Genomic DNA, 13,291 nt, shown 5'->3' with positions numbered 1-13,291 from the left:
TTCTCGCACAATTTTATACGTCTTTGGTACTGTATCAACATGTCTGTGTTATCAATAACCTTACATATGGTTAGTGTCAATTGATTAAAATAGCACTTTGCTTACAAAAAAACCTATTCACAGCTCAGACTTTTTGTACTGAAATAAAATGCAGTAATATGCACGTACACAAAACTCGAAACACATAACACGAAAATAGAAAACAGGCCCTCAAATATTGGGGCAAGTCACGCACTTTCTCGCACACTCCGAGAAGTCGCTGCATCACAAGACAAACAAAAGGCAGTGTGTTGAATATGCACGGCAGCGCCCGTGGATGAAAAACTAATTTACGTTACAATTCTCTGCAAGAAAGATTACAGACCATGTGAGAACTATTTCAAATGATTCCATAAGAATCACCGGTCTAAACATTCTTTAAATGATAGGATGTCATATCAAATAGGTCTCCATAATTTTTACCAACGTACCAAATAATGCAAACACAATTGTCAAGATCATCATGGTAACAGAGCTCAACTGCAGAGAATCATAAAAGCGCTACAAATCCAATACTGACATCTCAACAAATATGTAATACAACTCGTGGTAAATCTCGATACCCGTAACGTGAAAAATAAAGGGCCTCCTGCCCACGTGACATCGTGTTGCCATGATTACCACTAACCTTTGACAATAGGCATTATACAGCACAACCTGGGTATCGTTACCTTAACAGACGGAACACTTCACTACTTAAAAGAAGTTAAGAACCTGTCAATTCTTTCATGTTTCTACACTTATCTGGCAGACCGGTGCTACTGTTTCCTCAACTTCTTTTGAGCAGCATATCTAACGGACGTGTCGCTAAAAAGGCGATACCTTGATTAAAAAGCATATAAAGATGGATCAGTTTGTGTTTTCGCTTTTTACAAATCGGCATTGTTTCCGCACTACAATTTAAAATCCCGAAATTATTTCTATTTCCTGTACAAGATGACAGCGCACGAGATCAGATTCGAGACAGCCATTCTTTGTGTCAATACTTAAATTGGTTTTATTCCCAGTTTTCATCATCTCCAGGTCAGTTTTTGTGTGAGCATGTGAATATGAAATCTTGGCAACAAGCACCCATACTGGTTGCGAAGGTAACAGATGACTCGGCTACTATTAATGGATAAAGTGCAAAATGCCCAGCCAGAATGCTTTTGAGCTTTACTCGGGGCACATCAAATGTGTGTGATCCGTGTACAATCTTGGGGAAAAATCCGTTAAATAGAACGAAGTAGAAAAGTCAGAGTTACCTCCCTTTTTCGAATATCCTTCCGTGCAGTTTGTTTTGATTCAGGAATTTCGATATTTTCCCCCGTCATATCAGGACATCTAAGACTGGACATTTATTATAAATTTCAAAAGGGTATAAATTTAAGATCGTTTGGATATGAGATACACACTCAAAAATACAGATTGTCTTACTACCGTATAGTGCAATTATTTAGTCATCGGTTTGGGGCGATTGCGGAAACGCAAAATTAAAAGTACTAAGTACTAAGATGTCCACTGCTGGCCATATACTTTTACTAACATAATATTTAATATTTGTCTTTTAACGCAACACGTGTATTTCACATTCTCAAAAGTGATTGGTCACTTTAAGCAAAAATGCGCCACGGTATGAGTGCATTGTCAAAAACAGGATATGACGACATGCATGACGTCACAACTAATCCCAGAGTGAACCCATTCGTAACTACTCGTGTCATTCCGCCAAGCCGGCAATACGGTCATTCCCTTTGCAAATATGTTTCAGCGTTGAAAGTTGTTCATCTTTTAGCTCAAAGTTTATGTTTAAATTGTGCTTTGTATAGTGTAGCTCAACGGTTCCGCCAATTTCATGTTTTGAAATGCGTTTTACTACGCGCGATTTGATTGGTTTGCCAAGATTCTTGGCAATAATGGCGTACGAGAGGGGTACGATTCTTCTTGTAGGTCACGGAAAGAGACGAGTAGTTACGAATGAGAGTGAACCAATAGTCGCACTTGATTGTTATATCGTTATAATCTGGTCGATTTTTGGTTACATATATATTACATGGTAAGTAAATGCTTACATTTGTTGGTGTCCTCTTATTTGTGTCCATCAGTATATAGAGACAAAATATCGAACAGGATTGCAGTTCTCGCGTTTTCATGACTGACGTATGGTTCCCGTAGAGGCTTCGGACTGATACCTTCTTTAATATGTTCATACATCTGACTGGATATAAAAGTAGTTCCATTTGACCTTTGACTTGGTTTACAAATACGTCGACTCACAAAAATATGAAATGGAAAAAAAGAAGAAAAACGTATACCCTTCTATGCGGTCAACGAAAAATAAATAACACGTAAAAAACATAACTCATTTAGAGTCTTTGTCATTATAGACAAAATAGTAATTTAATATTTAAAATGTATTGAGAATTTTTGTCCAAACCTCTCGACTATTTTAAAGCGACAAAATAAACAAGATATTATAATTTGACCTGTAATTTTGACTTTTTTTTCATTCTTTCTGTCAAAAGCAAAATCTTCAAATTACGTACTTTGTAAAAAGGTGTGATTTCGCAAGCCTGTCTACTCCGTTTCAGGACCTTTCGATTTTATAGTTTATTTTTATTAAAAGGAATTAACACATTTAGTGAAAATAACACGCTATAGCCTGTGCTTATTACGCCAAATATCCTGACTAATCATTGAAGTCAAACTTTTAAACTATTTGACTAATCCAATTTTAATTTGAACGCACTCGGAATAAGGTATCGAATGTGGCTTTTTGAAAATAGACCACACAAAACATACACCGCACAACGAACAACACCAGAATTTGAAGTCTAAAGTGAATAATAGTCTCATACCCAGGAGGTAGACCGGAGTGTGTTATATGTGAATGAACGCGCATGAGCAACAAAACACAACACTTGACATCACGGCAGCCAGCAAATCAACACTCAAAGTCGGAGTGACGTCACGATACCACAATATCCAATCAACAAGAATGCCATGTCACGTGACATTATATACAAAGAGAATTACAGGTTTCATTCAATCTCATTAAAATCAAGATCTATTAGTCTGATGCGGTATAACTCAACATAAAGATCTCATTGAAGTCTTGCCTGATCAGTATTTTTTGCGACCATTATTAATTTTCAGCATGATTGAGAGACATATGAACACGATCGATGCGTTCAGTAAAAGTTATCTGATTTATCAAAAACGTTTATTAAAAGTTATCGTATCTCCAATACCAGTCTTGCCGGGGAAATCCGAATGCCAATACAAATCTAGTCGAGGGAACCCGACTGCAAACAAATGAAACTGTGTGCAAATAGCACTGGGCGGATACTGTGTGTGATATATATGTGTACTGGTTTTGCTAAAATATCGTTACAGAGAGCGGTGTGGTTTCAGAATAATAGATTTGATTTTAAAAAGATTGTGATTGCATTGCAACTCATCATCAACATAGCAATATATCGATCTCGAAACCCTTAGCTCCACCTTCAAAGCTGCCCTCAGATTATTGCAACTATTTTTCACAGTGCCACATTTCCTGATATTAACCATTCACGACACATTCGAAACATCGTAGTCCGTGCCAACATGTAGGGCTAAAGGAGTCTTTCATTTCCAAAACTATCGCCTTGATGGAGTCGGGCTCCAAAGCGAGTCTCTTGGACCGGTCTGGGTCTCGCTAAAGTTCGCGAGATATGGAGGTATATGTGGTGTGCTACTTTCCGCACGACATATTGTCAAAGCAAGAAGCCTGAGTTTAGAACCTCAGATGAAGGGTTCAGTATCCGCACAAGTTGACGTTCTGCATCTTCTTGGGGTCAATCCCCATGACACCAGCCAGAGACTTCATGAAGTACTGGCTCACTTCAGCCATCGTGGCCCACGGGCACTTGGGACATGAACAGTTACAATGGGGCCATGGACAGGTATCAATCAGATGAGACTTGCAGTTACTCTTGGCCGCTCTCTTGTCTCTGTTTCTACTGCGACCTGGTTGCAATAATACAAATAAATGTACGTTATTGGCATTTCAAGACGTCGTTCGGTAAATAATCGTTATCGAGTTTGGACCAGATAATCCAGTGATCAACATCATCAGCACTGATGGATGCACATTTGGGACACTATAACATGACTGTCTCACCAAGTCCGTGAGTAGACCAGCCGATCCTCTTGCCGCATCTTAAGACAAACACTGGTTGGGATTTAACACTGATTTTCATGAACAGATGGAACATTCCTCTGTCTGGACGAAAAGCTGCAAAGTTGCATCACATAGGAGTACTGAAACCAATGAGTTCGAACCTCAGTTTCACTCTGAATAGACCCTTGTCTACAGTCTCACCACTAAGTCACTGTCTTGGTTTCCACACAAAAAAAAAACAACTCTTGTCCAACTGGAAAGAAACGATCTCTGCGGGAGGATGATCGTAACGCCCATATTCTAACTTATACCCATGAAGATCTGGGTTAGACTTGATCGTAAGTAATCCATGCTTGCCATAACAGGTGAGAGATCATCGGGTGGCTCGTGCCCGAATTAAGTAGATCAGTGCTGTTGATGACTGGATTGTCTGGTCCAGACTCGATTATTTACAGTACGCCGGCATACAGCAGGAACTTTGCTGAGTGCAGGGTAAAACTAAACTTACTCACTCACTTACTCAAGATAGACTTTAGATAGTCATAGCGCCAAGACTGCTTTTGTGCAAGTGGACACGTTTCAAGCAGATCTAAATTCATTAATACGTCTTCATCACACTACGCAAAGACAGATGACCTCCATACCCCTATTCTTCCTCCTCTTCCTCTTGTTTCGCCTCCTCTTCTTCCGGTTCTTCTGTCGACGTCTTTGATAGGCTGATCCGGATGGAGGCTCGTCAGCCAGAGGAGTTTCATTGACACCTAACAGGCTGATTCTGACAAAAACATTGTAAATATATTTATAATGAATTCCAGTGGACAACAAACGAACCCTATTGTGTTAAATAAATGTAAATGATGAGACATTTTCACCGCTGTATTGCTCCTCTTTATCTGCTTGGGACGATGGAAAAAAACATTCGTTGAAGTACTATATTTACTGTTATATGCGATGCATTCGGTTGACGAAATTTGCCACGCGGCTTCTTAGTGAAGGCCCATGCGATAATGTTTCAGCTGCAACCCAGTCACCCAGAGACACCCATGACCCTGCTAAATCATTCACAGAGATATGTAATACAACTGAAATTTCTCCATTAAAATGGATTTTTTCCAACACGGTATTCCTGGTGCAATGTGAGACTGTCGACATCTTTCTATTCAAAAGGTTACAATCTCCAAACACGATGGCGGAAACCTTTCCAGTTCATCAAAAAAAACCCACTGATTAAAGACATGAGCTTGTACCATTGGCGCTAGTATATTTAGGTCATACTTCCAAATATGTACTAGTGTCGAGCGCCTATGGCCTGTACTTGCAAGCACGGATTACAGAAAAATGCTTTTTCTGTAGAACTGTAAACAAGAAAACTAATAAATGTGGTCACATGAACGCGAATTTATAGCTTTTCCTTATTTCAAATTCTGGACTTACTTTCTTTTATTTGAGGTAGATTTTCCACACTGTCGCTTGCCCGCGTTGCTTTCCTCCCAGCAGAATATAGACTGCGCCAAGGTCACCCCTGCTATGCTGGTCGTGTGCCACTCACTGCCAAGAGATTGAGCGAGTGTGTATTAGTTCTACACCGAATATTCCAACAATATCGCAGCGGGGGACCCCAGAAATAGGCTCCACGTGGGGAATCGAACCCGGGTCCTTTTTGTGAGAAGCGAATGCTATACACACAAGGCTACCTAACATGGTAATCTCTCACACAAATATCTCAACAGCGTCACCATTTCTGTGCCCCAGATCAAGTTGGTTGGGTTGTTTAACACTGTACTCATCAATAATATTGTAGCTATGTGTCGGAGGTCTGTTGATAATCAGGTCTGAACCGGACATTCCAGTGATGAACAGCATGACCATCAATCTATGCAACTGGGATACAATGGCATTTGTACACCATGTCAGCGAGCCTGACCACCCGATCCCGTTAGTCGTCTCTCATAACAATCATGTTTGACCAATTTCAACCAGGATCTTCACAGGTCCCTTGATCAAGACATTAACAATACTCAATGCCTTTGCATGGTAACCATCACTGCCGTGGATCCTGTTTATATTTTACTGATGACACTTGCTGATCCGTAATTTACTTAAGCAAAGGGGGCGTTGGGGTATATGGGGTGTGTCTACCCGGAAAGAATGATTAAAAGGGGTACTCTCTCTGTGCGTGCGTGAATGTGTGCGCATGTAAGTAAGTGCATGTGAGTGAAAGAATGTGTGTGCGTGTTATTCTTAAGGGGCACACTTTTACCCATTCATGACCAACTCATGTTCTTCAGGGACAAGCAGTACAGGGACTTTTGGGGGTTACGGAAAGGGGTGACTGGTGCCTAATGGTTTTACCTACCTCTTCGTGAGCACATCATGCGACACACACGCTGGAGCAAAGACGGCACTGAAACAATGGTGAGTGGGGCAGCGTTAACAGTACTTCCTGATATGGAGATTTGTTTCACGAAACTGGAAGAAATATAAGTCTTGCTTGCGTGATTGCTGTGTTTCCTAATCATAAACAGTGCGTACTTGGACCAGTGAATGAGTGAGTTAAGGTCTCACGTCGCTCTTTAGCAATATTCCAACAATATTACGGCGGGGGACACCAGAACTGGTAACGCTCACAGTAGGGGCACTGACTGTAATATGGATGAACCGTTTCAAGAACATCCATTGTGCTAGCGATCACGTGGTTACAATCTGGGCGTAGGGTATGAACAAAGAGACAACAACAACAGCAAAACAAAAAAAAAAACCAAACAAAAAAACCAACAAAAACAGTTCACCTGCCATGCCTCTGTTATTCCTCCATTTTCCTAGTGCCACGTGACACTTCGTTCTTTCAAAAATAGCCTCTTTAAAGACTAGTTACACTGCCTATTTATTCAGTATACGTACGATGCATTCATGAGTGTTTCCTTCATTTCCTCGCCCAGTTGTAACAGATACATCCATTGGTCATTTGACAGATCTGACCCTCGACCTTTGTCCTCGAACACATTATCCACCTTGATTTGGGCCGCGTCATACAGGTTCTGGATGATGAAAACTGGAGCTGTTGGAGAGATGCGGAACGAAGATAACAATATATACAGGTTAAAAATATAGAAACATGTAACATTCTGTGCGACTATCGGGATTGGTGGGTCACACTCGCTGACTTGGATGATGCATGTCATCGTATCTCATTTGCTTTGATCGATGCTCATGATGTTGATCACTGGCTTGGTTGGTCCAGCCTCAGACCGTAGCCATACCTGGGATATTACTGAGTGCGCTAAACAACAAACACAATTGGCCCAGACGCACCTCATCAAAAGAATCATTGAAGCACCAGTACAATATACCCTGGGGCCCCTTTCACAAAACTCTCGTAAGCCTAAGGTCTCGCAACTTTTCTCGTAGCATTCGTATCTCCTATTCTGTAACATAGGTGAACCGTACAGTTAGTGAGTTGTCTACGCTGCTTGGAATTTGTTAACACGAGAGTGGACTTGAAACAGGATCAGTTTGTGTGCCAAATGGACTGTTACAGAGCCACGAAACCTAGCAATTAGGATTCAAGTCCAATATCACTGGATCCTGGTACACCTAAGGCACAGAACTCTGCACAGCGAGTCGCCTGACAAAACTGAAGCACCCTCGTGCCCATTTAAACTATAGGTTTCAATACAATTCTGAAAACCATAGGGAATTGTCTGCAGTTGCTAATGAAATGAGTACACAATATGTATGAGTTTATCAGTATTTCAGCAATATCACGGCAGATGGCATCAGAAATGGACTTAACACATTGTACCCAAGTGGAGAATCGAACCCGAGTCTTCAGCAGAACGAATGGATGCTTTAACCATTGACCCCACAGCTCCAAATTAAAAGTGACAAGCACTGGTAATACAAACCATGTGGGGTGGGTTAATCTACGTCAGGGGACAGGCTTACTTTTCAATGACGGGTATATCCTATGGCCGAAGTAGCACCGCCATACCTCAGAAGGGTGTCTAGCTATGCAGTCCTCGGGTAGACGGGGATGCCAGTACCTGCAATGTGATAGCGACTCCTACATGTTATGCATAAACATGTTAGTTTTATACGTTGTGAATACCTTGAAAATGTTAAACGTTGCTTCGAACATATTTACATCAGGATCAGTCATATTTAAAAATGATATTATACTGAAATAATTATTTTTAAAGGTCGATAATTGATATGTAATACAGAAACGGAAGCAAAATATGTTATTGTGTCGTTCCAATCAATTTCTTTTCACTGGCGACACCTTTGAAGAAGGTGTTGCACATCGAGCTTTAAACACATAATTCGGGATAAATCATAATAAAGCATTTAACTGATTTAACTTAATTTATTTTAGGGTATACTAGCTGGCCTAAATTAAGCCTAAGTGCCGGTTTGAGAATTGGATGATACAAGGGAGACAACTAATGAGTACAGTAACGCAAACCTACAGTTGTGACCGTTCCCAAATGAGGTTGCCAAGGAGATTTAAAGTGTGTGATAGAAATCATTTTGAACACATATGATGACCCACAGGCAAACTGTAGCGCAAATGGGGTTGCGCAGTATAAAGAATATGACAAGTCTTCTTATATGTGAGCGAGGCGAGCAAAGAAGACTAGTCATTTTCTCTATGATGCGCAGCCCATTTGCGCTACAGTTTGCCTGTGGATGACCTAACTGTTGTGATGTTAATTTGACAAGATAATATACTGAAATATTTTAGCCAACATATTAGAGGTGTTTAACTAAGAGTTATCTCCCTTTGTCTCTTTCCGGAAGCTTTCTGCCGGACTCACTCGATTCCTTTCTTGATGCCGTCTGTTGGGGAGCAGGTGTAAGCGTCCCGACAATGCCTCTCCTTGTAGGGTTCGTTGTCCAGAAACCACCCTGCGTCCACAACACCCCTCACCTCCACCCCTGGGGCGCGGTCCTTCACCACCTTCGCCATTCGATCCAGATTAATCAGGACTCCCGTTCCACCAGCACTGTCGGAAGATCCAGGTGTATCAATTTGTTACGGAATGTTGTTTTGCGATAATGACAACAGTGCTATAGCTATTTTACCTTGGCCTGTATAAATGACCATGCAAATTAATGGGCGAGAGCATGAACACCAAGTCGACTGTTCACATGAGACACAACAATCATGGTTAAATTTTGTCACTTGCGTTGATATTTCAGATCTGTGGCCTATATACTCACATCCCCCCTCCCCCTCTCGGCCTCCATGACCTTCCGTTGTACTAACCTTTCATCGCCTCAGATGCATTGTACAGGGACTCCTTTGACGAAGCAACCTTTACTAAGCTTAACCTTAACCCCCATTCTGTAACTTTGCACTATGGTTACCTTAGTGACTTACGATCACCTTAGTGATTTGTCAAAGGAGGACTATTACCTACCTGCTCATTTTTGTACTAACCTCTCCTTGCCTTGTGTTGACCCTTTCCTGAATAATTGTGTCTACCAATACCCCCATCCCCCAGTATTGCACTGACCTGTCCCAAGTATCATAAGTATCACATTGACCTGGGTCCCGTTTCACAACGATCTCGTAAGTCTAAGATCTCGTAATTTTCCCGTAGCATCCGTGCTTCCTGTGTTACAGTATAGTAGGTACGAATACTATGAGATCCTAGGCTTAAGAACTTTGTGAAATGGGTCCCAAATCCCAATACTGTACAAATGTGTCCTTAGAAGTTTCAGTGACTGGTCTGTCCCAAGTATTCTACCGATCCAGAATTGCTCTGACCTGTCCCAGGCGTTGTAATGACCTCTTTCCAATATTAAATGATCTCATCCTAGTTCTGCACTGACATTCACGTATTGTATTGACCCCACCCCAGTACTGCACTGTCCTCCTAGTGTTGTACTGACCTCACTCTAGTACTGCACTGACCTCCTAGTATTGTACTGACCTCACTCTAGTACTGCACAGACCGCCAAGTATTGCACTGACCTCTTAGTATTGTACTGACCTCACCCTGGTACTGCACTGACCTCCAAGTATTGCACTGACCTCTCCCCATATTAAACTGGCCTGTCCTTAGTACTGTACTGGCCTCCAAGTATTGTACTGACCTCATATTAGTATTGCACTGACCAAGAGTTACATGGAGCTCTCCCCATATTAAAATGACCTGTCCTTAGTACTGTACTGTCTGTATTGTACTGACCTCACCCCAGTACTGCAATGACCTTCAAGTACTGTATTGACCTCAACCCAGTATTAAACTGACCTTTCTCTAGTACTGCACTGACTACCAAGTATTGTGCTGACCTCACCCTAGTACTGCACTGACGTCCAGGCATTGTACTGACCTGCTCCCCATCACCAGCATCTTCTTGGCGTTCCTCAGCCCCTTCTTGAGCAGCTCCTTCACCACCTCCTCCAGGATCAGTGAACCCATGAAGGCAAAGTCACCTTTGGAAACAAATGCCATGCTATAATAACTGCATGAATCCAGCCTCGCGATTTAACAGTATCTGGGGATAAATAGACGCATATAAATACCTCTTGACGACGCATTTCTGGCTCCGCTCCAGGAGTCACTGGAACAATATGGCACAATCCTGGAACAGAACATACTCAGTTGCAGTGAGTGAGTATACGTTGTGGCTGCTTTCACCTATAATCCAGTAATAAAACGGACGCCATAAATGGGTTTTATACATTGTACTCTTGTCGGGAATTGAACCCGGGTCTTCAGTGTGACAAGCAAACGCTTTAGGGTATCCCCTCCACCCCGATTGCAGTGAAAGCATGAGAAGAGTTCGGCACCGCGTTCTCTGGTATATATTTACTGTCATCGCACTTTTCAGAGCTGCAAAACCCATTTTCCTATATAACTGCGAGCCGTAAAATTTTGAATAACCATATATGTTTGTGGCAGACGGTTTGAAGAGTTTTTATTGCTGGGTTGTTGTACCAGATGCATCTGTGATACCTATATTTCTGTGATCATAAAGTCGAATCCATTTTATTAATACTTACACCATGTTTGCGTGAAAGTAAAATGGATTTTCTTCCGGGTCCCATGACAAGATTCCCGACGCTGAAACAGCAAGAAATATTGCAAGAAACAACAGCATAACATTGTTTTAAGAACAAGTGAATGAGTGATACACTGCATTCAGCCTGACTACAGTTTCATGAAGTACACAACCATCGGGGTCTGAAACTTCAGCCAGACCACAGGGCTTGTTAGATATAAAACTTGCCAGCCCTGACCAAACCTTACCTGCCCTCAAAAAGTTTAGGTTAGACAAGCGACGTCATTTATCGTCCAATTAGAATTCATCCTTTATCTTTACGAGTGGATTACGAATGATTTGTCATCTCGAAATATAACGAAAATCTTCATATCCATGTCTAAATTTTAATAAGACCGTCGGGCAGGTGAATTTGAGAATCTGGCAGTCCGTGTTGAAAACAACCCGTCCCGGGCGGTCGGGCAAGCAGGTGTTTGGAACGCTGAAACCAGTGCATGGTTGATAGTATGAGCATAACATGCAATGGCAGTGATCAGAATAAGACTATCCTCAGTTCCTATTCTCGTTTGTCTCTTGTGATACATCGCATAATACAATGCCAAAATACGAAGTGAGTTTCAAAGTGAAGTTGAATAAATTATTAATTATTTTCTATTGCAACAAGATTATTAACTTATTGACACATTGGGAGCTGTGAAAAGGCCTAGTGGTTGAAGTGTTCGCTCGTCGAGCCGTGTGAAAAACCCTACGTAATATTGCTGGCATATAGCTAAAAGCGGCGTAAAATCCAACTGACTCACCCACTACTAACTAAATGACAGGCTTATTTCAACACTCAATTTCAAATGTTTCGAAAGGGCAGGTGACTCTCAGATAACAGTATATAGTGTTAATTGGATTTGAAGAAGCTCATTACGTGCCAGCAACGTGCCTGTTTGTAAACAAGACTCCCCTGTCAATAAATACGACCCTATATTTACTGCCGACACTTCCTTTAAACCGGAGTCGTCTGCTGACAGCATAACAACGTCTGGCCGTATCGACGGGTCTTACACACTCCGCACAGCACATCAGAACTACCCAAACTGACCTCTGAAATTCGGCCCATGTGGCGGAAGATATCGAGATAAAAGTCGGTGGGGATGTCACAAACATGTTCCATGGGCTTTGAATTCATAAAGTGTCGGCTGATATACGTCTGATATGATGAGAAGAAGCTTGCCGTGTACAACTTGACCTCTCTTATTTGGGGAAAGAAAAGAGTTACGGTCGGGTCTGTCATAACAGTCGGGAGTATGAAGTAAACAGCCTAGATCATCAAAGCGAAAACTTCAGTGACGGTATGAGCTCTAGTCCTCTGGTAGCAATCTGAAACTTCTTTACCGACTTTCGCTTAAAACATGAATACTCGTTTGAAGTATTAATGAATATTTTTTCGAGATCTGATTTAAAAATATGGGTTGAGTAAGTTTAAATTTAAAAGAGAGGCGGGGTTGGGGGTCATCTTGTGTTTAATAATCACATGGTAACCTTTGACGGAATTCACCGAACGTTGTTCGAAGTCCACCATTCACCGTGACCATTCACCAGTGTGAATATTGTTAAACGCCACACGTAAACAATTACAGCTGTAGAATGGTGACCCGTGTTCATTGTCCATGTTACACATTAAATAAGCGAGTGGGTGAATATAGCTGTACGATGTTTTAGCAATATTGAAGCAAAATCACGGGACAACATAAATGGACTTCACACATTGTGCCCATACTGGGAATCGAACCTGCGTCCTCGGAGTGAAGAGTGAACACTTTACCACTAGACTACCTCCGGGCCCCAGTCAGGACAGCCAAACTGACAGCTACGGCTCACTATCACGGCGTCAAGGTAAGAGTGAATAAACTTGTACACCGACTGAGCCATGCCACCCCCAGTCCGGGTCAGATGTCACACAAGCGGCCACATGGAACATTGTAGCAACAAGATCCGACAATCTCCGTAGCAGGATTTTCGAAACGGGTGGGTAAGGTTGCTGGGTAGTGAAAGCTAGGCTGGCTGATGGACTAAGGTTGAATGAGGTGGCCGGGTGGCCGGGTTGAG

The 13,291-nt window shown here is 41.8% G+C and overlaps 1 protein-coding gene across 2 annotated transcripts in view; it reads right to left on the bottom strand.

Moving 5' to 3' along the window:
• The window catches only part of LOC137286504 (palmitoleoyl-protein carboxylesterase notum1-like), a 39,949-nt gene continuing 26,658 nt past the window's right edge, over positions 1-13,291 (bottom strand). The window contains exons 5-14 of one of the 2 annotated variants that reach the window (XM_067818417.1): positions 11,196-11,256; positions 10,716-10,774; positions 10,523-10,625; positions 8,998-9,186; positions 8,126-8,223; positions 7,082-7,238; positions 6,537-6,584; positions 5,615-5,728; positions 4,825-4,955; positions 1-4,026 (exon numbers count right to left, since the gene is read on the bottom strand). In XM_067818417.1, the coding sequence (XP_067674518.1) occupies positions 3,815-4,026; positions 4,825-4,955; positions 5,615-5,728; positions 6,537-6,584; positions 7,082-7,238; positions 8,126-8,223; positions 8,998-9,186; positions 10,523-10,625; positions 10,716-10,774; positions 11,196-11,256 (1,172 nt within the window). In that variant the 3' untranslated portion in view covers positions 1-3,814. The remainder of the gene's footprint in view (positions 4,027-4,824; positions 4,956-5,614; positions 5,729-6,536; positions 6,585-7,081; positions 7,239-8,125; positions 8,224-8,997; positions 9,187-10,522; positions 10,626-10,715; positions 10,775-11,195; positions 11,257-13,291) is intronic. The other variant, XM_067818418.1, reaches the window with a different exon arrangement.

Source organism: Haliotis asinina, chromosome 6 (assembly GCF_037392515.1).
Source record: "Haliotis asinina isolate JCU_RB_2024 chromosome 6, JCU_Hal_asi_v2, whole genome shotgun sequence".
Classification (NCBI taxonomy): Eukaryota; Metazoa; Mollusca; class Gastropoda; order Lepetellida; family Haliotidae; genus Haliotis; species Haliotis asinina.
This window is presented reverse-complemented; position numbering and strand designations above follow the sequence as displayed.